The sequence below is a fragment of the Pristis pectinata genome, chromosome 7 (assembly GCF_009764475.1).
Source record: "Pristis pectinata isolate sPriPec2 chromosome 7, sPriPec2.1.pri, whole genome shotgun sequence".
Lineage (NCBI taxonomy): Eukaryota > Metazoa > Chordata > Chondrichthyes > Rhinopristiformes > Pristidae > Pristis > Pristis pectinata.
In genome coordinates this window covers 55475305-55502594 of record NC_067411.1, presented here as the reverse complement: position 1 = coordinate 55502594, position 27290 = coordinate 55475305, and the positions used below count along the sequence as shown (strand labels likewise).

The window sequence follows — 27290 nt, the reverse complement described above, 5'->3', positions numbered from 1 at the left end:
TCACCTTATGGCTTGCGGAACTGAACTTTAAGAACCATTCCGGAACTGGGAGTTTTGGACTTTGTCACACACACACACGACGAGTTTAGTTTTGGGGTTAACGTTCGAGGTTTAACATTTTTGAATTCTAACATACTAACATTTTTACTTTTATTTTACGTATTATCATAAGTAGTGATTAATAAAATAGTTTTTAACACTGAATCATGCTCAGTGTGTTTCTTTTGTTGCTGGTTCGTGACAACAGGCATTCAGCCAGGAAAGCCAAATCCAGTGTTAATGACCTTCCATGACATGACGTTACATCCTTGCACATTCCTGTATTTATCTAATTCCCCCTGTATTCTCGTATTAAATATCATGTTAAATTATAATCTTAATTTAAAAGCATTTTAAGTATTTGCTCCTGATTTACCAGTTTAAACAGATCTTGCGTTCATGTAATTATGTGAACCGCAGGCTGCTGACTCTCTATAAGATTGATGCAAGAAGTAGAAGCAAGAGGAGGCCTTGTAACCTTTCACACAGGCCCTGCCTTCAATAAGATCTTGGCTGTTCTTTTACCTCAGTGCTACCCTCCTGTGCTAACCCTGTATCCCTTGATTTGTTATCTCCTGTTTCAAATGTATACCCAAAGTCAAAATGTGCCCTTGGTTGAACAAAAGAATGAGCTATCTGCTCCAAGAAAACATACGTTTGCTTCCAAGATAAATTTACTGAAAGCACTGTATTGGCAATGTATTACCTTCATCTGGGATAGGGCTTGGTTTAACATATTCCGGTGCCTGTAAAACAAAATACATCTATCGTTAACTTTTTGCATTTACTCGCCCAGCTTACAGCTGAATATTACACTTGATCTGGCTATGTACACTTTTACCTAATGTCAATCATGTATATCTAGTGCACAAGGAAAATTGCCTAAGAGTATCGGCTGAATAAAGACAGTCAGTATTAATAATTAAAAGAAAAAATCTTTAGATTTGATGATTTTTCCCTCTGAGGCTGGAGAACTTGAACAGCATTCTTAGTGAATCATACAATAATCTAGGTAATGCTATTCACTACCCTGACTTGCCACATTCTATGACACTACATCCTGTAGTCCAGTGAAGAGCTTCGAAACTTGTCGTGGCTGACAGGCATACTTCATTGCGATTCTTGAAGGATTTTTTGATCTAATCCCATTTTAAAGTCAAACAGGTCAAAAATGTGAGGTCTTGAGAATGGTCTGTCCTGTTGGACTCTCACCAGAGGATCTCTGGCAGTTTGCTTTGTGAAGATTACAGCCTTTGTGACATTGTTTCTTCACAGCCTTACAGGGCAATGCTCAACCCCACAAAATAACTACGGTGAAGTTCATGGAGTCAGTGATCCCCCGAGTACATTTATTCCAGACAGTGACTGAGCCAGCATTCTGCTCCACTGCATTTGACACCTTATATTAATGACCAAAAGAAAACACTGCAAGGCCCTGCCACCTACAGTACAAGGGACGCTACAAATCTTGATTCCCCACTGTGCTGTCTACCATGGTCCTCCAGGGAAATCAAGGCGATAAAGCAAGGTCTTGACAGGTCAACAGCCTTCTCTGCCATATTTAGTGCAGCACCATGGCTTTCATTGTTTGAATATTGCCCACACATACGCATGGGTTGTGCATTAGAGTCGTGAGCTATGTTGTCTGCAGACACCCTTCCCTTCTCAGTAACTAACTTTTGCTCAGTCATGGTGGGTAGGAAACAGGTAGCATATCAGACAGCCAGAAAGTAAAGGCATAAAGACTGCTGCAGTGGGCATGGACCTATCGTCATGCAGCAGCTCAGGGACTCGAATCCCTTTCTGTTGCAGAAATCTCAAATGACAAATGGTGCCTGCAAAACAATCAATGGCAGCTAGCAGAAGGAAGTCTGGAATTCCAGCAAGTTTGTATGGTCAATTCTCCTGGGAGGACGCGCAGTTCTCTTTGAATTGTGAGCTTCAGTGATCACCTTGGTGCAACAATGAATGGCAGACTGAAGGATGTTTCAAATATCTCCAGCTATGGTTTGGAAAGTTATCTGATTTATTCTGTCCATTAACCAGAATATGTTTCTCACAACTCACAAGCACTAAATTTTGCACAGTAGCAGAAAGCATTTTGGGAATGGTGATCACAACTCTTAAGTTTTCGGATAGTTATGGATAAGGGTAAGACAGGACCTCAGGGGAAAGTGCTAAATTGGGGAACGGCTAATTACAATAGAATCAGGCAGCATCTGGGGAGAGTAGATTGGGAGCAGCTGTTATTGGGTGAATGCACATCTGTCATGTGGGAGTCATTTAAAGGCCAGCTGGTCAGAATTCAGGACCAACATGTTCCTGTGAGGATGGACAACAAGGATGGCAAGGTTCAGGAACCCTGGATGACAACAGATGTTGTAAATTTAGTCAAAACACAAAAGGAAGCATACGTAAGGTTTAGGAAGCTGCAATTGGACAGGGCCTATGAGAAATATAAAGAAGGTAGGAGAGAACTTAAACAGAGAAACAGGAGGGCTAAAAGGGGCCACAAAATGTTCTAAGTGAGTAGGATTAAAGGGAGTCCCAAAATATTTTATACATACATTAAAAATGGGAAGGTAACTTAGAGAGAGGGTAGGACCACTCAGGGACAAAGGAGTCAGAGGAAGGGGTGAGGTGCTAAACAAGTATCTTACATCAGTATTCACCAAGGAGAAGGACATGGAGGATAGCGAGATCAGGGAGGTATATGCCGATATTCTATGGCATGTTTGATATCAAGAACGAGGAGGTGTTGAGGCTCCTGAAGAACATTAAGTTGGATCAGTCCCCAGGGCCTGATGGGATCTATCCCAGGTTATTGAGAGAGGCAATAGAGGAGATTTCAGGAGCACAGAGATCTTTGTATCCTCTCTAGCCAGAGATGAGGTCCCAGAGGACTGGAGAATGACCAAAGCTGTTCCTCTGTTATGCACAAACCAGGAAATTATAGGCCAGTGAGCCTTACATCAGTGGTAGGGAAATTATTGGAGAAGATTCTTCGGGATAGGATCTCCTCGTGTCTGGAAAAGCAGACTTTAGGGACAGTCATCATGGCTTTATGTGGGGGAGGCCATGTCTTCCAAACCTGATGGAGTTTTTTGAGGAGGTGACAGATGATTGACGAGGGCAGGGCAGTGGATGCTATATACATGGACTTTAGTAAAGCTTTCAACAAGGTCCCTCATGGAAGGCTGCTCCAGAAGATTAAGGTACCTTGGATCCATGAAGACTTGGTAGATTGTGACTAGGCTAATATCACTTTTCCTGTTGTTCAGGCAGAATTATAGAGGGATGAATTTATATGGAACCAATGGACATCACCTCTCCCTTCTTGATCTAAGCCTGCTTCCACAACAACCAAGAACTTCTAAAATTCAGCTGATTAAGGTAGGATGCTCAGAAGGCTTACAGAATATATGGAAAAGAAACAAGCCCTTCAGCCCACCATGTCTGTGCTAAGCATGATGCCAATTCAAACTGCACATCTGCCTGCACAAGGTCCGTATCCCTCTATTTCCTGTCTGTCCATGTGTCTGTCTAAATGCCTTTTAAAGGTTGCTATTGTATCTGCTTCTACCACCTCCCCTGGCAGTGTGTTCCAGACACCCACCACTGTGTGAAGAAAATTTGTCTCGCAAATCTCCTTTAAACTTTCCCCCTCTCACCTTAAACCTATGCCCTCTAGTATTTGGCATTTCTGCCCTGAGAAAATGACTCTGTATCATTATTAGTCACATGTACATCGAAACACAGTGAAATGCATCTTTTGCATAGAGTGTTCTGGGAACAGCCCGCAAGTGTCGCCACGCTTCCAGCACCAACATAGCATGCCCACAACTTCGTAACCTGTACGCCTTTGGAATGCGGGAGGAAACCAGAGCACCCGGAGGAAACCCACACAGACACAGGGAGAACGTACAAACTCCTTACAGACAGCGGCCGGAATTGAACCTGGGTCTCTGGCACTGTAATAGCGTTATGCTAACTGCTACCCTACCATGCCTGCCTATCTATGCCTCTCATAATTTTATATCAGGTCGCCCCTCAGCCTCTGACACTTAAGAATTCAATTTCTTGGACAACCTGGGACCTTAGTTCTCCACCTACTATTCATGGAAAAAACAAAAAATAGTCCATCGGAAATGTATAATATTTATATTGTACTTGTAAAAAGAGACTACTTACTGAATGCACAAGTGATTCTGCTTCTTCTTGACTACAATAGAAGGGACTGTCACTGATTGACACATTTTTGCTGAGGTAAAAAAACAAACGATTAGAAAAGTTGCTACATAAAATTCAGACAATTACAATTAAAAACGGAGCTAAGACAATTAAAAAGGATTCAAATTACAAGGTTCTGCAGAGCTCATAGTAGATGTACAATTCTCACCCTGCCTACTGCAAATTTCAAATGGTCAACTGTAAAGCAAAGACGTAGGTATCTTGAATTATTCATCACATTATTAAAGAAAACTAAACCTAAAATGGTAAAACTAAAACAAAATAGCAAACAGGAACCATAACATTGAGGGAACTCCAGCTGAACAGTTTGCCCACTAAACAAAATGATTAATGACATTATATAACCAAATCCAAACCCTTATCCAGGGCCCGTAAGGGTGTGCATGGTCTACAAAAGTAAGGCATGGATGTGAACTGAGAATTATATTACATAGTATAAAAACAAACCATTCGCTCTATGGGTGACCTATATATTCCACAGTAGCCTTCATCTGCCCTTTATTTCACCTTACCCTTCTACATATCCTGACTCCCTTGTGCACTTAATGAATTTCCCCTAACAAATCAGCAATGCTGAGCATCTCAACGATTTCATGTTGCATCAAGCTCTACTTTCCCACTACCTTCCCCGGATGAATGAAAGATAATTCTGTAAGTCAATAACTGAAATTTCTGACTGAAGAGTGATCAGCAGATTTACTCCTTTTGATGTGACAATGGGAATATACCAAGTATTAGAAAACAACTTTTTCTAATGGTCCTTTTAACACTTTAAAAATTTATGACTTAAAAGTGTCTCAGTTAAGCATTACCAAACCTCACCACGTAATATCACCTCCATCAGTCTTGTTGTAGATTATGGAGCACCAGTATTGATGTGTAGACTCAATGACTCCAAGTGCAAAATCCTACAACAAAATACCAACATATACTGAATGTTTAAGGGTGGTAAAAAGTGAAGATAATAAAGGGAAATTATTTCCCCAACTCCAGTTTTGAGTTGTTTGTGTTTGGGATTGGAGGTTTTTTATTTAATATTTAAGGGAAAATCAGGAGAAAAGATCAGTTGCAGAAATTAGTTTACGATAATTTCAACAATGACTATAAAAATGGTACTGTTTAATTATAAAGCACTTTAAATGAAATAAAAATACAATGGCATGCTTCTTAGAATTAATTGAACAAAAATAAATACCAAGACATACAGAGAGGTATCAGATCAGAGGTATGTTTTAAGGAGCTTCTTATATGAGGCATGAGAAGTAGTGAGCTTTAGGATGGGAATTCTAGAGCCCAGAATCTTGTCTGCTGAAGGCAGTTACCAACAGTGGGACAAATGCAGATGTGCAAGTGGCCAGGATCAAAGTACAGAGATCTTGGAGGGTTATGGTGCTGAAAGAAATTAGAGGGATAGGCAGTGGCAAAGCCACGTACTTCTTTGAAAACAGGGGTGAGAATTTTGAAACAGAGGTCTCTCAGAACGCATATAGTTCTAATGCCTAGAAGTTAGAGCTCATTCTTTTTCAGTCTGTTAGACATGAGCAGCTCGGAATAAATGAAGGTCGTAGATTGCACCCTAATGCAGCAATTTGGTTTGTAATTTGCAGGAATGGCCAGAGTCTATGTGCTGATGTTGTTAGCAGAGTAACTGACACCTGGAAAACTTCAGCCGCATCAAGGTGACTCATACCTTGAAGTGCTCGAGTCAGCATCGCTAATCAACCCAATAATAATCTCAATCACAATCAAACATGCAAAAATGGCTTACGTAAAAAATAGCCTATTTATTATTTTGATACTACAAAAACACTTCTCTGATAAGTTAGGATCTTTTAACTTACATTAACAGAATCACATTTTTGAACATTTTTTGATCTTTTACCACAGGCAAATGGTATATAATGTGCTTTAAGATCAAAGTCTGTATTAAGTTGGCGAGACAGTAGAGCTTATAGGTTCATATGGGGTGTCAAAACTTAATGTTCTAGTATGTAACCAAAGATAATTTAACATTCCAGTAACAACTTCTTCGCCTGCTGCAATAATCTTAATGCTCAGCGTGAACCACTATCAAGTCAGGCTTGTAGATTCTGCTCTTGATGAGGTGGGACAAGGGTGCTGGTGGAGTGTGGAGAGGAGTGGAACTGGGTAGGGAAATTATGAGTCAGCTTGGAGTTAGGGGTTAGATAAAAACAGAAAGTAGTAAGTATCCTGCTTTTGGAAAAAGGATGACACTGACCACGGAACAAATTTCTGCAAGAAATTTGGAAAAACCGGGGAGTACAGGGAACATCTGCACTGGACACAGATTATTCTGCTTAAACCAAGTAAAAGAACCTATTGAAATGGAGCGATGTTGCATTTCCCTTATTTAATCATAAAATGGATACATGTACCAATTTTATACAACAACTTTGATTACTGCCAGTACTTTGTATGTTTCACATTACAGTGGAATGAAAAAGCTAACTGAGTCAACCTAAACATTGCCTCATTTAATGTTAAAAGTCACCCTTGAATGAATTGAAGTAACACAGATGCAAAAGATAGAGAGATCTGTTGCATGTCAAGAGGGATTCCAATGTTACTCTTTCAGGGGAAGTAGATGCAGTACAACATAACTATTAACACACATATAAAATCTCCTTAATATGTTACAGACAACCCCTGAGATATGGTAATGGGGGGATGGGGAGGGGTTGTGTTCTTACAAAATGGACTATATCCTGATTTTCTGTAATGCAAAGCCACATCATCTGCACATGCGTCAATAAATCAGAGTTCAAAAAAATGTATTTATTTACTTTTTTCACATATATTTCCTAAGAGCAAATTTTTATTCCACATGCCAGATCTTTTGGTTGTATGGGGGATTTTCCGTTGCCCAAACTGCCATAACACAGGGGTTGCCTGTAGTGTAAGGTAGCCTACAATAACACAAAGCAAAGTTAGTAAACTGTAATCTTCAAGATTTCTCTGTTTCCATTTAACAGCAAATTACTGCAAAGAATTTTAAACCATATTTTGAGGAAAGAAAATTAAGGCATATGTCACTGCATATAAAGACCAAATCATAAACCTGAAAAGCTGCATTAATTCTGTTCTGTTCCTCTTTTGAAGGGTTAACAGCAGTCAATAGAAACATTTGATATCTTATGCAAAAGAAATTCGGTTTCTATCTATAAACAGAAAGATCAAGTGTTAGATCCACCTCTGCCCCTTCTGGAATGTTTGTTCCTACCAACTCTACAAAATGATTCACCAATAGAAGGTTCAATGGACACCACATTCAAAGCAAAATGTACCCGGTCTTTGAATTCTCCATTGAAACCCAGCTGGTTTTCTGGTTTTCCATCAGGAACCTTGTACAATTTAAACCAATTAACTGTGGCCTCCAGGTAGCCTGGTTTGTATCTCCTGACATCATCAATATCTGTGGGTTGTAAATGAAGAATTAAATTCATAAGTTAAAAAAAATTCTGTAAGACATCAGACCAATAAAGATAAAATTAATTGAAACAATAGCTTTAATAAATTAAAGAACTCCAATGCCAGATAATAAAGGACCCATACTTTCATGTAACTAGGGTATGCTACATCCGTTATTGACAAGGTTATTGGGTCTGCACACATTGAGCATCTCGCTAAAGCACATACTATTGTAAGCAATGAAGGCAGTATATATCAAATTATGCATGCACATGTGGATGGAAGTCCTTGTCTTGAAGGCAATTAAAGCACCCAATGTTTGCACTATCCAGTACCAGGCTCACTCTTATTAAGTTCAACAATCTGTACAAAAAGAATGAGAGAACGTTAACCATAAATAAACCCAGAGTTGGCCTTGCAGCCCCTAAACTTGCACCACCATTTAACATTATGGCTGACGGTCCACCTCAAGTCCACATTTCTGTGGTTCCAGGACAGGTCGCTGTGGAACACCTCTTCCCACTTTCCTCCAGTCTGAGTGAATGCCGTTAAATCCTACTCTTTGCTTTTTGTTTTGTACCCTGCTTGCTATTCATCCTGCCACTTGTTCTCCGATTCCACAGGCTCTGGCAATCATCATAAATTCATTATGTGGCATTTGATTGCCATTTTATATAAGATCAACTGCATCACTGTTACCTGCCATTTATTTTACTTCTTCAATTAATTCAGTAACATTCCCTTTTGATATCTATCCTTAAAATTTTATTTTTGGTTCCTAGATGACTTTCTATTACATAGAACCATATAGCATAGAAATGGGTCCTCGGGTCCACCATGTGACTGCCAACCTTTTTGTCCATCTACACTAATCCTACTTGCCTACATAAGGACTGTAACCTTCCATGTCTTACTTTTGAGTAGATCTTTGAATATATTTAGTATCTTTCCAACCACCTTAAGCTTGTTTCATTTCAGTTTAGAACAATTGTTTTCTATTTCTCTCACTATTCCCTGGTCTGCACACATCACAAACTAGTGTCTCTGCTTTCTCTTCCTTTGTTTATTTGAGAATGGATGGATATATTACGTATGGACTCTGGGTTTTATTCTCTGTCTAAGTTTCTGATTAGTGGTGATGTTTAAAGTAAACAAGGTCCGGATGGGATGCATCCTAGGTTGCAAAAGGGCTTGAAATAGTCTTCCAATCCTCCCTAGATAAAGGGGAGTGCCAGAGGACTGGAAAATGACAAAAGCAATATGCTTGTTCAAGTAAGTTTACGGGTATTACATGCCAGTAAGCTGAACCTGTTGTTGGGAAGCTTTTAGAAACAATGATCAGGAAAAAATGTAATAGTCACTTTTAGAATTTTAAGTAGATAAAAGAGAGCCAGCACAAATTTGTTAAAGTCAAATGCATTTAAGTCAACTGATTTTTTTTTGATGAAGTACCAGAGGAGGTAATTGGAAATGCAGTAGACGGATTTTCAGAAGGTTCCACCCAACAGACTGGTTAGCAAAAGTGAGGTTCATAGAATTTCAAGAAGGAGCAGCATGCATAGGAAATTGCCTTAAAGACAAAAGCAGAGAGTAGATTAAATGGCTGTGCTTTTCATACGTGAATAGAAGACAGGTATTCCCCATGGGTTAGTGATGTTTTTCTTTGATATACAGCAACTACATAAATATAAATGTCATAGTCATAGAGTCGTATACCACAGAAATGGGCCCTTCAGCCCACCACATCATGCTAACCTTTTTGCCCATCCCCATTTGGGCCTAATGTGAGCAATCCCATTTGCTCGCGTTAGGACCATGTCCTTCTATGTCTTTCCTATTCAAGTGCCTTTCTAAATGTCCTTTAAACATAGTAATTGTATCTGACTCCTCCACCTCCTCTGGCAGCGAGTTTCAGACATCAACCACTCTGTGTAATAAACCTTCCCCTCAGATCCCCTTTATAACTCCATCTTCTCACCTTAAGCCAATGCCCTGTTGTTTTTGATATGCCTACCGTGAGAAAAAGATTCCAACCATCTACCTTAACAATGCCACTTATAACTTATATAGCTCTCTCAGGTCACCCCTCAGCCACCTTTGCTCCAGGGAAAACAAGCCCAGCCAATCTCTGCCCATGACTGAAGTAGCCCAATCCGGGAACATCCCAGTAAATCTCTTCTGCACAATCTTAACATGCAGCATAAATTTGCAGATAACATAAAGCTTGAAGTGTGATAATCAGTGAAGTGGATAGTAATAAACTACAAGAAAGTATAGTAAGGTTGCATGGACAGATAGGAGGAAAATGAAAATTAATAGAGAGATGTATGAAATGACAAAACCTTGGTAGAAAGAATAAGCACAGGCTGTGGAGAAGTTGACAAGGCCCTGAAGGTACACAGGCAAGCTCCTTCAAAGTGAAGGGGCATGTTGCGAGAGGCGTTAAAATACTGCAAAAGCTCTGTTATTCAGCATGTGCCAGGCTTGGCTGGTGCTGGTTATTCAACTATGCCAGTTAACCACATGTAGGCCTGGGGCTTAATCAGGTCTGCCTCGATGTTAGCTGGGTGTTCCCTGAATGAAGCCCCGACATTGGCTTGGGGTTCCCTCAGTTCTGCCCCAATGTCGGGTTAGGGACTCCCTCTAGGCCACCCCGACATCAGCTGAAGCTCCCCCGACTTGGGCCGATGCTGGCCCTGAAGTGCTGGTTACTGGAGTGTGCTGATTACTGAAATGCCAGATAAGTGGGCTTTTACTGTACATATGTTGTGGGATTCAACTGTTAAAGTACAACAACAGGGAGGTTATGTTTAACCTGTACAAAACATTGAGTGGGCCACGACTGGAATATCGTGTCTAAGTCAGACATCAGCCTTTAGGAAAGGTGTGACTGTCCTAGAGAAAGTACAGAAAAGATTTGCTGGAATGGTCCTCATAATAAGGGATTTTAGTTAAAATGTTAGACTGGAGAAGCTGGGATTAGTCTTTTTGGAGCAAGTCTGCGAGGAGGTTTGATAGATTTACGTGATCATGACTTAATTAAATAGAATAGGCAGAGAAAAGCTATTAGTTGATAGTTCAATGAACAGGGGCACAAATTTGATATTTTATATTGAAGATACAAAGGGAAAGTTATAATTAGAGTAGTTATAATCTGCAATTCATCGTCTGAAGTGGTGGCGAAAACTATCAATGTCTTCAAAAGGGATTTGAAAAGGCTTCGAGAGAAAATAAATTTCAGAACTCCAGGGAAAGACCAGGAGAATGGGACTGATGGTTTTGCTCTATAGCATAAATTTGATGGGCTGAATGGCCTCCTTCAGTGGCATTGTAATTCTACAATTCCATATTCTTACTTTAGAATTTTGGTTTGCATTCCTTAACCTTGCTTACACAGAAGAGGACAGAGTACTTGAGGCTACTAAATGCCTTTTCACTAGCTTATACTGATCTCATGTTAACACCAGTCTTTCCACTCCAGCTTAATTCTTCTCTTTATATAAACAGTTAATGAGATATCATGCACTTTTAAGGAAATATCTGCCACACTTGAAGATAAGGGGCAATCTGACAGACAAGTGAGCGGTCACTGCATTTGTTTGAAAATTGCTTAGTTATGCTTTAAGTTTACAGGCCACAAAACTAAAAGATATTTTTGTACTTTTGGGTAAAATTCTGGCCATAACAGCCTATTTTGTACTCCCCTTGCTTCTGTGTTCAGCCACACAGCATGTTATTTAGCATTTTACACCTGCTGAATTTGCTTACCAGTTAAGTGATTACACTCCAAAATCATTTGTAAAGTATATAGGGATGTCCTGAAAGTACCCGTTTAAAAATAAGGTCAGCCATTTAAGGCAGAGATGAGCAATTTTGTTTTCCTCACTGAGGGTCACAAGTCTTTGGAACTCTCTTTCTCAAAATGTGGTGGAAGCAAAGTCTTCAAATATTTTGAAGAATAGGTTGATAAATTCTTGATAAGCCAGGGAGTAAGGGATTACCACAGGTAGAGACAGGAATGGAAAACTGAGGTCACAATCAAATCAGCCACAATATTATTGAATGGTGAAACAGGTTCGAGGGGCTGAATCCTGATTTGTATGAGGATATGAAAAGCACAATATAATTGCAAGTTGCGATTGTTATTCATACTGTAATTTGAATGTGATAAAACTACGTAACAGCCTACTGGAATAAGTATGCAGACATATTCAGATTAAATACTGTCTTCACTTCAGACAGATCAGACTTCAGTCAGTTCAGTCATCTACCATAGCTGCAGTTAATGGTAGCTTGATGACTGCAAGATCATGCAGACAATACAAGCTTTGAAGGCCAGCTGTGTTTGGCAACAGCTGAACACACAATAACCATGTGCAGTCCACAACACTTGTGTGACATTCACCCGGTTGTTATACAGACTTCTTTGTGCAGCTCACAAAGAATACAAATGAGGCACACACAGAAATCTGAAGAATTGGTGAATGCTGCCCATAGTGTCCAAGTATCAGGACAACACAACATATGGAAAGCAATGCAAAGAGCCAATTACTGAAAACATTTTACACTTGTCTACATCCTACTTATTATTAATGTATTCATTCCCTGTGGTTGAAAGATATAACACCACATGGTGCTATGCAGTTACACTTACACCCCGAAGGAACAGTATCCAAAATGATTACTATGTTATACGGTTTCTTGCACGAGGTGAGAATGAAGAAATATTCGTGGTTAATCAGAAACTTAAAACCATAAGAGACTCCATGATCCCAATTCATATTATGCAAATATTATCTTTTGCAATGTTACAAGCCAAACACAGACATAAGTGGCCATAATTTCAAGTTGTATTTATCTTTTGCTTTATTATTGATGGGGTCTGCAGCCCTGCTCCCCTCCACTACCCACCTCACCCCCACCCTTGCCCTTAACATAAAGCTGAATGAAAAATTAGATGAGATTTATCCCAGGCTGCTACGGGAGGCAAGGGAAGAGATTTCTGGGGATCTGACTGGGATTTTTTTTAACTCTTTGCTAGACACAAATGAGGTACCAGATGACTGGAGGACGGCAAAGGTGGTCTCACTTTTCAAGAAGGGCAGCAGGGAATAGCCTGACAATTACAGACCTGTGAGCCTAACATCAGTAGTAGGGAAGTTATTGGAACGAATTCTGAGGAGCAAGATTAATGGTCACTTGGAAAGACAGGGACTTACCAGAAATAGCCAGAATGGCTTTGGCTAGGGAAGACTTTGTCTGACCAAACTGACTGAATTTTTTGAAGATGCAATAAAGTGCATTGATGAGGGCAGTGCAGGATATGTGGCCTACATGGATTTCCATAACACTTTCAAGAAAGTCCCACATGGGAGACTGGTCCAGAAGTTTAGGACCCATGGGATCCAAGTTGGCAAATTGGCTTGGCAATAGGAGACTGTGTGTGATGGCAGAGGGTTGTTTTTGTAATGGGAGGCCTGTGACTAGTGATGTTCCATAAGGGTTAGTGCTGGGCCTCTTGCTGTTAGTTATATGAATAATTTGGATGTGGATGTAGGTGGCATGATCAGTAAGTTCACAGATGACACTAAGATTGGTGGAGTTGGTGACAGTGTGGAAGGTAGTCTTAGGCTACAGGGTGATATCAATGTGTTGGTGAAGTGCTCTGAGAAATGGTAGATGGAGCTTAATCCAGGTAAATATCAGGTGATGCATTTTGGGAATTCCAGTGAGGATAGGACATATACCATTAATGGTAAGGTCATTGGAATAGGGCGATCTTGGTGTACAACTCCAAAGAGCCTTGAAGGTAGCAGTGCAGATAGATAACATAGTTAAGAAGTCATATGGGATGCTGGCCTTCACTAGTTGGGGCATTGAATATAAGAGTAGGGAGGTTATGCTCCAATTTATAAAACATTGGTCAAACTCAGCAGTAGTACTATGCACAATTCTGGTCATCACACTGTAGGAAGGATGTGAGAGCACTGGAGAGAGTACAGAGGAGATTCACCAGGATGAAGTGTGTTAGTTATGAGGAAAGATTGGATAGGCTAGGTCTGTTTTCCCTGGAGTGGAGGAGATTAAGATCAAGGTATATGAAATCATTAGGGGTGTAGATAGGGTAGACCAGAAGAATCTTTTCCCCACATTAGTGGTGAATAAAACTAGAAGACATACGGTAGATTTAGGATAAGGGGTAAGAGATTTAGAGGAGATTTGAGGGGCACCTTTTTCACCCAGAGAATGGCGAGTATCTAGGATGCACTTCCAGAAAGAGTAGTGGAAGCAGCGTCAGTGACAGCATTTAAGAGGTGCCTACATGGATACTTGAATTGCCTTGGCATTGAAGGCTACAGGCCAAGTGCTGGAAGACAGGATTAATACAAATGGGTAACCACTGGTTCGCATGGATGTGGTGGGCTGAATGGACTTCCCTGCTGTATGACTCTATGACCTTCTGCTGTTTAGTTTTTTTTATTATTCCAAAATAAACCTTATTCATCATAAAAAACAAACTATATACAACAATAAAACAGTGCAAACCTTTACATTCCTGTACGGATCAATCCTTAGTGTTAGCTTTTTATAAAAAAAACACAGCACCAATGCCACTTGTGTGGCTCCCTGGGGTGATACCCCAATCCCATATTTACAACATTTAAGGGGCTTCCTCGCCTGACCCTGCCCCTCCCTCTCCAGTGGCAGAAGAACCCTAAACTGTAGTCCTTCCCCACCGAGCCCTTGCGTTGGCTGCACCCAGCTTCAGTAAGTCCCTCAGCACGTACTCCTGCAGCCTGGAATGTGCCCGTTGGCAGCATTCCCCTACGGACATCTTGCAGTGCTGGGAGACCAACAAGTTTCGGGCAGACCAAAGGGTGTCTTTCACCAAGTTGAAGACCTTCCAGCAGCATTTGATGTCCATCTCCGCGTGTGTCCCCGGGAACAGCCTGTAGATCAGAGAATCCTCTGTTACACAGCTGCTGGGGACGAAACGTGACAAGGACCCTTGCATCTTTCGCCACACCCTCCTCGCAAACCCACAGCCTGCAAAGAGGTGGGCAACTGTCTCGTCCCCAGTACAGTCCTCCCGGGGGCAGCGCACACTGGGACTGATGTTTCGACCATGCAGGAACGATCTGACTGTGAGGTCCCCTCTCACCGCCAGCCGAGTGAGGTCTTGGTGCTTGTTGGTGAGTTCTGGCGATGAGGCATTCTGCCAGATGGTCTGGACAGTCTGCTCAGGGAACCAACCCACAGTATCCATCGAGTCCTTCTCCTGCAGTGTCTGCAGGATGTTCTGTGCTGACCACTGCCTGATGGACTTGTGGTCAAAGGTGTTGGTCTGGAAGAATGTTTCCATGAAGGACAGGTAGTGCGGCAGCGTCCAGCTGACTGGGATGTTGCACGGCAGCGGGGCCAGGCCCATCATTCGCAACACCGGGGACAGGTAGAACCTTGGCACGTAGTGACACTTGGTGCCCACGTACTTGGGTTCCACGCACAACCTGATGCAGCCACAGACGAAGGTGGTCATCAGGATGAGGGCGACACTGGGGACACTTTTGTGTGATGGTGACCCGTTGGACCTGCTCCATCTTGGATCCCCATATGAACCAGCAGATGACACGGGTGATTCCCAAGCCGGAGGAGCGTGGAACAGGCCACACCTGCACCAAGTATAGCAGCCCTGAGAGCGCCTCGCACCTGATGACCAAGTTCTTCCCAGTTATTGAAAGGAAGCGCCGTTCCCACAGTCCCAGTTTCTGCTTCACCTTCCCAATCTGCTCCTGCCAATTTTTGTAGCACGCCCCAGCCCCTCCGAACCAGATCTCCAGCATCTTCAGGTAGTCAGGCCTGATGGTGAAGGGGATGTTGGATCGGCTGGGCCAGCTGCCAAAGAGCATGGCCTCGCTCTTTGCACTGAAAACTCTGGCCCCTGATGCCAACTCAAACTGGTCACAGATGCTGATCAATCTGCGAACTGACGTTGGGTCCAAGCAGAAGACGGCGACGTCGTCCATGTACAGGGAGGTTTTCACCTGGGTGACCTCACTGCCTGGCAACGTCACCCCTCTGATGCTCTCGTCCTTCCTGATGGATTCGGCAAAGGGTTCTATGCAGCACACAAACAACACGGGGAGAGAGGGCAGCCAGGCCTGACTCCAGACTTAATGGGGAAGCTGTCTGTTTCCAACCCATTGATTTGGACTGCACTACAGATGTCTGTGTAGAGCAGTTGGATCCAATTCCTGATTCCCTCCCCAAAGCCCATTTTGGGGAGCATGTCCAACATGTACATGTGTGATATCCTGTCGAAGGCCTTCTCCTGGTCCAAGCTGACTAGGCAGGTGTTCACCCCTCTGTCCTGCACATAGACGATGGTGTTCCTGAGCAGCACAAGGCTGTCAAAGATCTTCCTGCCATGTACAGCGCAGCTTTGGTCTGAGTGGATCACCTGTCCCAGAGCACACTTGGACCCTGTTGGCGATGGCCTTGGACAGGATCTTGTAATCCACATTCAACACTGAGATGGGTCTCCAATTTCTGATGTCCTCCCTCTCCCCCTTCTGCTTGTAGATGAGGGTAATGGTGCCCTTCCTCATGGATTCTGACATGCTGCAAGAAGCATAGCGTTGTACACTTCCAGCAGGTCCATGCCCATCCAGTCCCACAGAGCCGAGTACAACTCCGCCGGTAAGCCATTGATTCTGGCAGTTTTATTTGAATCAAGGGAAGGGATGGAGCCAGTCAACTCCTTCAGGGTCAATGGTTGGTCCAGACTCTCCCACTTGCTGTCATCTAAGACCTCCATGATAGAGGACAGAAAGTTCTGGGAGGCTGTGCTGTCTGTGGCCTTTTTGTTGTACAGACTGGCATAGAAGGATCTGCAGATCCTTAATATGTCCATCTGCCAGGATGTTACTGAGCCGTCCTCTTGCACCCCCGTGCACCTTTTGGAAGAAGAAACCTGAGTACGTCTCATCCTGCTCCACAGAGCGGACCCCGGATCGGAAGATAATCTTGGAGGAATTGGAGACATGGAGCTGGGCTTGCCGGCTCTTTGCCTCTCGGAGTTCCTCCCTCACACCCACCCCCCTCGACTGCAGTAGGAGAAGTTGCCGCAGGTCTGTCTGGAGTTGGCACAGATCCCTCTGCCTCTGTCTTGCTTTCTGGACCCCTCTGCGGATGAAGAACCTCTTGATGTTCTCCTTTGTCGCTTCCCACCAGTGCACAGGGGAGTCAAAGAGGGATTTCACGGTTCTCCAACCTGCGTAATCCCTCTTTAGTTCCACAATGCTCTCTAGGGTCAGCAGCTTGACGTTCAACTTCCCTGCCTGCCTTCTGGTCCCTCTGTAGGTGACAGGAGGCCCGAAGGAGACGGTGGTCAGAGAAGAATACCAGCGTGATGTTGGTGGATCTGACTGTGATTGGCTCCGACACGAAGAGGAAGTCAATCCGGGATCAGGCTGAGCCATCCGATCTCGACCTGCTGTGTTGCGGCTGTGCTCTGCCTGCAGGGGTGCTGAAGGCGTCGCGCAACTTGGCATCTTTAACCGTTTCCATCAGGAGTCTGGAGGTGTTGTCCAGTCTGCTGTCGGTACTGCCGGATTGTCCAGCCACATCGTCCAGCCGCATCGATGATGCAGTTGAAGTCACCGGCCAGAACAACCGGCCGGGACGTCGCCAGCAGCGGTGGGAGCTGCTGGAGGATGGCCAGCCGCTTGCTCCACACAGGCAAGGCGTACACGTTAATTAACTGGAGCGGAGTGTTCCGGTACATCACATCTGCCACGAGGAGCCCCCCCCCACCACCACCTCTTTGACTCTGGTGATTGAGGTTGCCCCCCCCGACATCAGAATCCCCAGGCTGGAAGCGCGACAATCATCGTCCCCCAACCACACCGTCAGTCCGTGGGACCACCATTGCGACCACCTCCGCTAATTGCAGAGGTGTGGCAGCCTGCACTCTTGCAGGGAAGTCATGTCCGCTTTGACCTTGGCGAGGAACAGCAAGGCGTTAACACATCGCGCAGTGCGCTTAACACTGTGCACGTTTAGAGATGCCAGTTTTATCTCCATAGCTCTTTTGGAGTTCAGTACCAATCACACAGTCCATTTTCATTTGTCCTGGGCCTTCATGCCCACAGCTTTGGTGAACTGCATCACCGATTCCAGGCTCAGATATTGGGAGTGATCTCCCCCTGGGTGTGGGGTCCCTTGTGGCGAGGCTGTTGATGTCTCTGGGGGGGCTGGGATCCATCTGTGCCCCGTTCTTTTCTCTGGTAGTCCAGTTTCTTTCATCTCCCAGTGCTGGGGTGCATCGGATGCGGTGCTGCTCCTGGTCTCCTGGAGCTGGGGGGCAACAGCCTCTGTGCTGCTCCCGGTCTCCCGGAGCTGGGGGTCGGTGGGCAGGGTTCTTCCCTCGCTTGTTCCTGTCTGTTGTTTCTCTTTGGTTTTCTCTCCTCCATTTTGCCGCTTCCTCTGCCTCCGTTGTTGGCTTCCGCTGCTGCTTTCATCCTCTGAAGAGAAGTTGCTGGTGTCCATCTGTTGCATTACTCTTTTCTTTCCAGTCCCCTTGTTTTCTGTGGCCCGTTGTCTCTTGGGTGGTGTCTTCTGTGCCTTCTTCCTCCTCACTACCTGCTATTCCCTTTCTTGTCCCTCCCCCACTCCCTCTTCCATTGACTCCTCCCCTTGGGGAGGGGACTGGGGGTCGTGGCTGGGGGTTGGGAGCTCGAGGCAGTCGGGCTGTCCTCACCCCTCCTAGCCTCGCTCTCTTCTGAGGCCCCCGTGCTGGTGGGGGGTGTGTCAGTGTTCCTCGGGGTGTTGTTGGTGCTGACACCCCCTCTTATTGCCTGCTTATTGCTTATTGCTTACAGGCCCATTTTGGGCAGGCCTTGTAGATGTAGCCTGCTTCATTTGCTTTCCCAACAGTCCTTTGTGTGGTGACCTTCCTGCTTGCAGTTCTTGCAGATGACTGCGCTGCACTGGGCCGCCACGTGTCCGGGTTTGTTGCAGTTGTGACACACCCTGGGTTGTCCCGTGTACACCATGTATCCACGGTTCCCTCCAATGGCAAACACTGGGGGGGTGGATGATGGATCCATTTGCGTCAACTCTCAACTTGACCTGCGTCAAACTTGAGTGTGTATTATAGATGGTTTACTGATTACAAGTTATCTCTGTATGTGTACACACACCTGTCATGGTTGTGGTAATCACTTTGAAGGGCAGTATTTGTAAGGCTTTCTCAAAAATTGGCCTAATCAGGTCTACCTTGGATGGCCTGATAGGTGATAATATTATTGAAAAAAAACTGCAGGGACTTCTAGTCTGAGATAAAATAAGAAAAGAAGAAATAAATAATCATTAGGTCTGTCCACATCTGGAAGGAGGAAGGGCAGATCATCACTATCTTTCAGGGTACAACTACTTTTCTCAGAACTGAAATAAACTTGCCTGGCCTTTTACCTTCCAAGCCAAAGCATTTTATGCCTTTTATCTTTAGATAGTTTGTGTTGTTGCAAATACCTGATTTTATTTGACACATTTGAGAAACTGGTTTCTGGGAGTACGGTCCTTATTTGTTATTCGCAGTTTTGCTGTGCCTGGTACTAATGGAAAGACCTGAAGCTGGGTAACTTAACGTTATTCTTCAGACAATAAATTAATTTGAATTCTTTCTGTATTTTTGATTCTGATACTGATTACTGCAGCCTTTCTAAGATGTTCTTACTATGCTCATGAGTTTGTGAACCAAGGGACATCCTTCACTTTTGAGAAAACCTCAATCATATTTGAAAATAAAGGATTGTCTCTTGTCTCTACCCTCACGTGAAATTGTACCTCCAAACATGAATTGCGCAGTTTCATCCAAGAGGTATGCACAGCACTTACACGTTCAGGGATATTAGGTACACAGTAATGGAACTGAAGAATGCCAAGTGCCTGCACAGGAACTATTGATGCAGCTAAGCTTCTCATTAGGTCCTACAAACTAGGGCAATACCATCTGTATTGTCTTAGGGTTTTCTGCAGCTGAACTTGCAAGCATTAGCCCATAGCCCTCGATGACAAGCCAATCTCCCCAGTTAGTGAGCTGGGTGGGTAGTTAATCATCAAAGTACATAGAGTATTAGAAAAATGTCTAGTTTGGCTTCCAGAAATGCCTCAGAGGAGTTAGTTCCTTCAAAACTTCCACTCTCGGGCTTATCATCTTGAAGCCACTTGGAAACCTTCCCCCAGACAAGAAGAGTGTCTCCAGTTGTTAAATGTTATTTCAATTTAATAAACATTGTTGATTAGATGAACTTGCCATTAAACATCTGTGCATCTGGGTCCTCATTGTTGATAGCAATTATTTTCCAGTCCATTTCCCCTTCATCAATAAGAGCTAAAGCTCCCAGCACTTTTACCTGAATAACATCGCCACAAGAACATACCTAGAAATATAAGTGGAAAATGCAAAAATTAAAATTCACATTTGCACTAAATTGAAATTAAAATGTATTTCTATTCCAAAAATTCTGAGAATCAATATGCAGCCTATGACTCCTTCAATCTACAGGCATCATTGGTTCTATTTGTTTACCTAATTGCTGGTAATAAGTCTGTTTGACATTTTATAGTTTTACACCACAGTCTATCCCAATCCAAGGTTAATGAAAATCACATTAGGACTTACAAAGGTTGACTTAGCTAGGTTGTTTGTGGGCCAAAGGAACTCCAGCAAGTGGTGAGGTAGTAAGAGTTCAAGGACTACATGTTCCTGTTAAAGTAAAAGGCAAAGCTGCTGGGAGTTGGGAACCCTGGATGTCAAGGGATATTGTAACTCTGGTCAAGAAAAAGGAGGCTTGGGTCAGATATAGGCAGCTGGGATCAAGAGGATGCTGGAGGAACATTAATGAGGGGAGGGCAGTAGATGTAATATATATGGATTTCAATAAGGCTTTGATAAGGTTGCGCATGGTAGGCTGCTCTGGAAGGTAAGACTGCATGGCATCCAAGAAGAGCTAATAAACTGGATATAAAATTGGCTGGATGATAGGAAGCAGAGGGTGATAGTGGAAGGATGTTTCTCAGACTGGAGGTCTGTGACTAGTGGCATGCCTCAGGGGTCGGCGCTGGGTCCATTGTTATTTGACATCTATTATTAACGATTTTGATGAGAATATATGAGGAATAGTTAGTAAGTTTGCAGATGACACTAAAATAGGTGGTGCCATAGACATTGAAGAGGAGTATCAAGAATTGCAGAGGGATCTTGATCAGCTGGGTAGTGGGCTGAGGAATGGCAAACAGAATTTAATTCAGGTAAGTGTGAAGTGTTACATTTTGGAAAGGCAAATCAATGCAATTTTTACATTGAATGGAAGGGCCCTGGGTACTGAAGTAGAACAGAGGAACGGAGTATAGGTGCATAGTTCCCTTAAAGTGGAATCACAGGTAAACAGGGCAGTGAAGGTGGCTTGTGGCATGCTGGTCTTCATCAGTCAGGGCATTGAATATAGAAGCTGGGAGGTTATGTTGTGATTGTACAAGACGTTGGTGAGGCCACATTTGGAGTATTGTGTTTAGTTTTGGTCACCCTGTTGTAGGAAGGATGTGATTAAACTGGAAAGAGTGCAGAGAAGATTTACATGGATGTTGCCAGGACTCGAGGGACTGAAAGGTTGGACAAGCGGAGCCTTTACTCCTTGGAGCATAGGAGTCTGAGAGGTGATCTCATAGAGCTAAGAAAATCACGAGGGGCATATAGATAGTGTAAGTGGTCTTTTTTCCAGGGTTGGGGAATCAGAAACTGGAGGACATAGTTTTAAGGTTAGAGATGAAAGGTTTAATAAGAACCTGAGGGGCAACTTTTTTTTTTTACACAGTGGGTGGTAGATATATGGAACCAGCTGCCAGAGGAAGTGGTTGAGGTAGGTACATTAGATACATTTAAGAAGTATGTGGACAGGTATATGGATGACAAGAGTTTAGATATGGGCCATATGCTGGGAAATGGGATTAGCTTGAATATACATCTTGGTTGGCATGGACATGTATGGGCCTTTTTCTGTGCTGTACAACTCTATAACTCCATGACTAGAGATGTGGTCAGCAGCTAAATACAGTGCTACTGGTCAATTTCTGAACTCATTACAAATTATCCAGATATTCAGCTGGAAAAGGTGCATTCAAAACCATGTCTAACTGTATCATCTCTTTTTGATTGTCTGTCATATTTACCACAAAGTGATAACCAGTACGTAACTGTTTTAAGTTACCCAACATTAAAGTGATTTATTTTCAGCTTAAAGATGGAATCTATACTACACCTATCTATCCTGAGAGCAACTTATTTGGTTTAACAGTTGATCAATCATTTTTCCCAGTCTCCCTGCCCATGCATTACCATTTCAAATCTTTACTAACTGATAATTACTCAATTTTAGCCCTTAGGAGAAGGTGTCTTCCACAATACTCAACATTTCAACTAAAATCAATAATTAGCACATGGGAGATTAGGTTTATTCACCAATGTTTCGACCCATAGTCTTTCTTAATTAACTCAGGTTCCATATGAAAATCAGAAAGAATCTTCATAAATAAAAACAGAAATTACCAGAAACACTCAGCAGGTCAGGCAGCATCAGTGGAAATCAGAACAGTTAATGTTTCAGGTCAAAGACCCTTCAATCAGAACTTCATGTTCAAGGCTTGGCTCTGCTGCTAGGTTCCATGCATGAATGTACTAGACTTACTGCTGTTTCAATTGCTGAATGCTGACTGTTCTGTTTGACCTGCCAGCAACAGTCAGCAAGATTGAGCCTGAAAGTTTGTCTGTCCCTTGAGGTGGATATAAAACATTCCATGGCATGAAGATCAGGCCGATCAATCTCATAAAAAACAGATAACTTGGTGATTATCACATTGCTGTCTGTGGGATCTTCCTCTGTGCACAATTGGCTGATGCACTTCCCATATTTCAAAAGTAATCAACTGCCTATGAAGCACAGACAGATGCCTCAAAGGTAGGAAAGGAATTATTCCAATGAAGCTTTCCTTTCTTTATTTGTATGGGAATTCTCCCATCTTCCTATAGAACAACTCAAGATGTTTAATGTCTTATAAATGATAAAGGCCAATAGAATCCATTTGGAGGACTTTGCAAAATAGGATCTCATCACCACCTATGGCTTTGTGATGCAGTCCCTATTTTGTCAAAGTGTGATTGATCATAGTGTTATTCTCATCAACACATGAGGAAATTATAGATGCAGAGGATATAATTTTATAATTTTCTATTCATTTATTCTTGAAAAAATTATAGGAAAAATAAATTTTTGAAAGTCATTCACATGCATTTGTATCAGGAGTGCCAGTCCACCAAATCAGACTTCAGTAGTACATCTTTCATTTCACAAAAGTCTTCTGTGGCAGCAGATCGCAAAGCAAAACTACAAAAGCTACAAGGTACCTATCTGACAGAGAACTTGAGAGTCTCCAGGACTGAAAAGGAAAATTATTAAAAATAAAGAATTTAAGATGTTTTCTTAGAAGGTTTTGTGCCTTTGGAACTATCTTCCCCAATGAACAGCGGAGTCTTTGGGGAGGGTAACAAACTAAAACAACAACACCTCATATTCCACTTGAGTAGCCTGCAACCTAATGGTATGAACATTGTATTTTCAATTTCAGTTAACCCACATCCCATGATCCTATCCCACTCCTACTGGCTCACCTAGGTTCTCTCTCCCTTTGTTCACCTTTTCCATTTCCCCCACCCCATTACCCTCCCCTACCTGGTTTCACCTGCCCATCACCCACACACCTATCCACCTGGGCTTCTTCTCCCTTGGCTTACCTTTCCTATTCCCTCCCCCATTTGGATCCAACTGCTCATCAGCTCTCCCTTTACTGGTTCCACTTATTACCTTCCAGCCTCTGCCTCCTCCTTCTCCCACATCTCCCCCCACCTGGCTCCATTTGCCTATTTTTATCCTTGTCCATTGCCACCTATCACCCACCAGCCGCTATCTCAAAACATCCCCTCTCTCGTTCTTGTTTCCATCTGCCCATCAGCCCCCCCATCTCACCACATTCCACATATCACCTACCAGCCCCTGTCTCATCCCTCCCTCTCACCTCTTTATACTGGCCATCTTCCCTCTACTCTCTTCAGTCCTGATGCAGGGTCTCGACCCGAAACATCAACCATCCTTTTGCTGATTAACCTGCTAAGTTCCACCAGCAGTTTGTTTTTTTAGCTCCAGGTTCCAGGTTCTACAATCTCTTGTGCCTTCATATGCTGTGGTGTCAGCAGTAAGAATTAAATCAGTAATTTTCTGACTCAGAACTAAGAATGCTTTCACTTACACTTGGTTAATTTCCAGCTAACCAAGTAGTGAAATATCCTGGTCATTTTGTTTTTATCTGGTTGCTAATAACATCACTCAAAACGTCTGTCCAGCCTGATTACTGGGAGTCAGTACAGCGAAGAAACAAAGTGTTTGAACAACTAACCTTTGACCCAATGTCACAGACATCAATTGGATCATTATCACCACAAAAATTTGTACTGGGATCTTTACGACACGGATCTTCCCAAGTCTGCAGAAACAAAAAGCATTTGATTATTAAGTAGTTATATCAAACATGCTCTCAACTCTTCCAAAGATCATAGCATATTTCGAAGTGTAGGTGCAAGGAAGGTATTGAAGGTTAGAAATTATATCTCACAACAGAAAGGTTTACACACTATGAATGTAGTTTAAGAAAAAGGAGCAAAAGGTGATAATATTATTAGGCCTCCTAATTATCTGCTGTTCCAGCATACCATCTTTTGGAATGTTGCATACTAGGGCACCATGATCCTTTGTACTGCAGCATTTTGTATTATTCCATTTAAATATTAGTTTGCTTTTTCATTCTTCTTTCCAGAGTGGATAAACTCACATTTTCTCTGATTATAATCCTTCTGCCCACTCACTTAACCTCCCTTTGCAAGCTCCTTGTGTCCTCGGCACATCTTGCTAATGCATTTATCTTTGATCATCAGCAAATCTGTCCACCAAGGACAAGGGCAGCAGCTTCAGGTTTCCCTCCTTGTGGCAGACCATCTTGACACGGAAAAATATTGTCAGTCCTTCATCGTCACCGGATCCAAATCCTGGAATTTCCTGCCAAACAGCACTATGCAAATGCCTTTAACAGAGGGACTGCAGTTGTTCAAAAGCGAAGCTCACCACCACCTTCTCAAGAGCAATTAGGGATGGGTAATAAATACTGGCCTTGCTATTGACACCCAGATCTCGAAAATGAATATAAAACAATTGGTTTCAATACATTCCATCTCTTCATCCAAGTCACAAATACAAATTGGAAACAGTTGAAGCCCTAGCACTGATCCCCCCAGTACTCCATGTTACTGATTTCCATGACCCATTTATCACAACTCTGTTTTCCCTCCCCACCCATGCAGTCTTATATTCTGCAGTAACATTTAATGTAGCATGTTACCAAATGCCTTCTGAAAATCCAAGTACACTACATCTACTGGTTCCCCCTTATCCATTTGTTACATCATCACAGAACTCTAGTAAAATTTGTCAAACATTATACTCCTTTTGGAAAGACCATGTGGATTTTTGTTGACTGTCTTACGATTTTCTGTCACCTCCTTAATAATGCATTCCAGCATTTTCTCAAAGACCGATCCTAGGTCAACCTACCTATTTGTTTCCTGTCTCCCTTCTTCCTTAAGTAGTGGTTTTACATTTGCAGTTATCCAATCTTCTGTAATCTCTCCATAATATAGGGAATTTCAGTAGATTACAATGAACTATATTATCAAACCCTTCATTGCAACTACTTCCTTTAAGATCCTAGGATACAGGCCATCAGACCAGGGGACCTGTAGGCCTTTAACCAATTAGTTTGTCTGCTACTTTTTCTTTAATTGTTTAAAGTCTTTCCCCTTCTTTGGCCCCTTAATCATCTACTGCAAGAAGGATGTAACAGCAACAGAGAGAGTACAGAAGAGATTCACCAGGATATTGTTTGGAATAGAAGGCTTTAATTAGAAGGAGAGATTGGATAGACTGGGTTTATTCTCACTGGAACGTAGGATGCTGAAGGATGACCCTTATAGTGGTTTATATATTATGAGAGATGGTCAGAATCTTTTTCCCAGGTCAGGGAAGTCTAGAACAAGAGGGCACAAGTTTAAGGTGAGAGGGGAGAAATTTAAAGGAGATCTGAGGGGCAGGTTTTTCACACAGAGGGTGGTAATTATTTGTAATGAGCTGCCAGAGGAGGTAGTGATGGCAGATAAAAGGCATTTGGACAGGTCCTTGGATAGGAAAGGCATAAATGCATCCAGGTCTAATGCAGGAAAATGGGATTAGGAAAGATAGGCACCATGGTCAGCATGGACAAGGTGGGCCAAAAGGGCCCATTACTGTGCTGTGCGCTTCCATGATTGAAATGTCATTGGGAATTTTTATTGTCTAGTTATTGTGAAAATCAATCCAAGAATACTTATTTAGAATCTAAGCCATTTCTGTATTTCCCATATCATTTTCTATGTCTTACCATAGAACATAGAACAATACAGCACAATACAGGCCCTTCGGCCCACCATGTTGTGCCAACCTTTAAACCATGCCTAAGACTATCTAACCCCTTCCTCCCACATATCCCCCTATTTTAAATTCCTCCATATGCTTATCTAACAATCTCTTGAACTTGACCAATGTACCTGCCTCCACCACTACCCCAGGCAGCGTATTCCATGCACCTACCATTCTCTGGGTAAAAAACCTCTCTCTGATATCTCCCTTGAACTTCCCACCCATTACTTTAAAGCCAAGCCCTCTTGTAATGAGCATTGGTGCCCTGGGAAAGAGGCACTGGCTGTCTACTCTATCTATTCCTCTTAATATTTTGTATACCTCTATCATGTCTCCCCTCATCCTCCTTCTCTCCAAGTAAAGCCCTAGCTCCCTTAGTTTCTCCTCATAATCCATACTCTCCAAACCAGGCAGCATCCTGGTAAATCTCCTCTGCACCTTTTCCAATACTTCCACGTCCTTCCTATAATGAGGCGACCAAAACTGGACACAGTACTCCAAGTGTGGTCTAACCAGAGTTTTATAGAGCTGCATCATTACCTCGTGGCTCTTAAACTCGATCCCATGACTTATGAAAGCTAACATCCCATAAGCTTTCTTAGCTACCCTATCCACCTGTGAGGCAACTTTCAGTGATCTGTGGATATGAATCCCCAGATCCCTCTGCTCCTCCACACTACCCAGAATCCTGCCATTAATCTTGTACTCCGCATTGGAGTTTGTCCTTCCAAAGTGTACCACCTCACACTTCTCTGGATTGAACTCCATCTGCCACTTCTCAGCTCAGCTCTGCATCCTATCAATATCCCTCCGCGATCTTTGACAGTCCTCCACACTATCCACAACACCACCAACCTTTGTGTCGTCTGCAAACTTGCTAACCCACCCCTCTACCCCCTCATCCAAGTCATTAATAAAAATTACAAAAAGTAGAGGTCCAGGAACCAATCCTCG

At 42.9% G+C, this 27290-nt stretch overlaps 1 protein-coding gene across 1 annotated transcript in view; it reads right to left on the bottom strand.

The window, feature by feature from the left end:
- Positions 1–27290, bottom strand: part of LOC127572639 (inorganic pyrophosphatase-like) — a 52609-nt gene that overhangs the window by 13061 nt on the left and 12258 nt on the right. The window contains exons 5-10 of the mRNA XM_052020112.1: positions 24229–24315; positions 20036–20162; positions 7596–7723; positions 5113–5198; positions 4231–4300; positions 746–785 (exon numbers count right to left, since the gene is read on the bottom strand). Of these exons, the coding sequence (XP_051876072.1) occupies positions 746–785; positions 4231–4300; positions 5113–5198; positions 7596–7723; positions 20036–20162; positions 24229–24315 (538 nt within the window). The remainder of the gene's footprint in view (positions 1–745; positions 786–4230; positions 4301–5112; positions 5199–7595; positions 7724–20035; positions 20163–24228; positions 24316–27290) is intronic.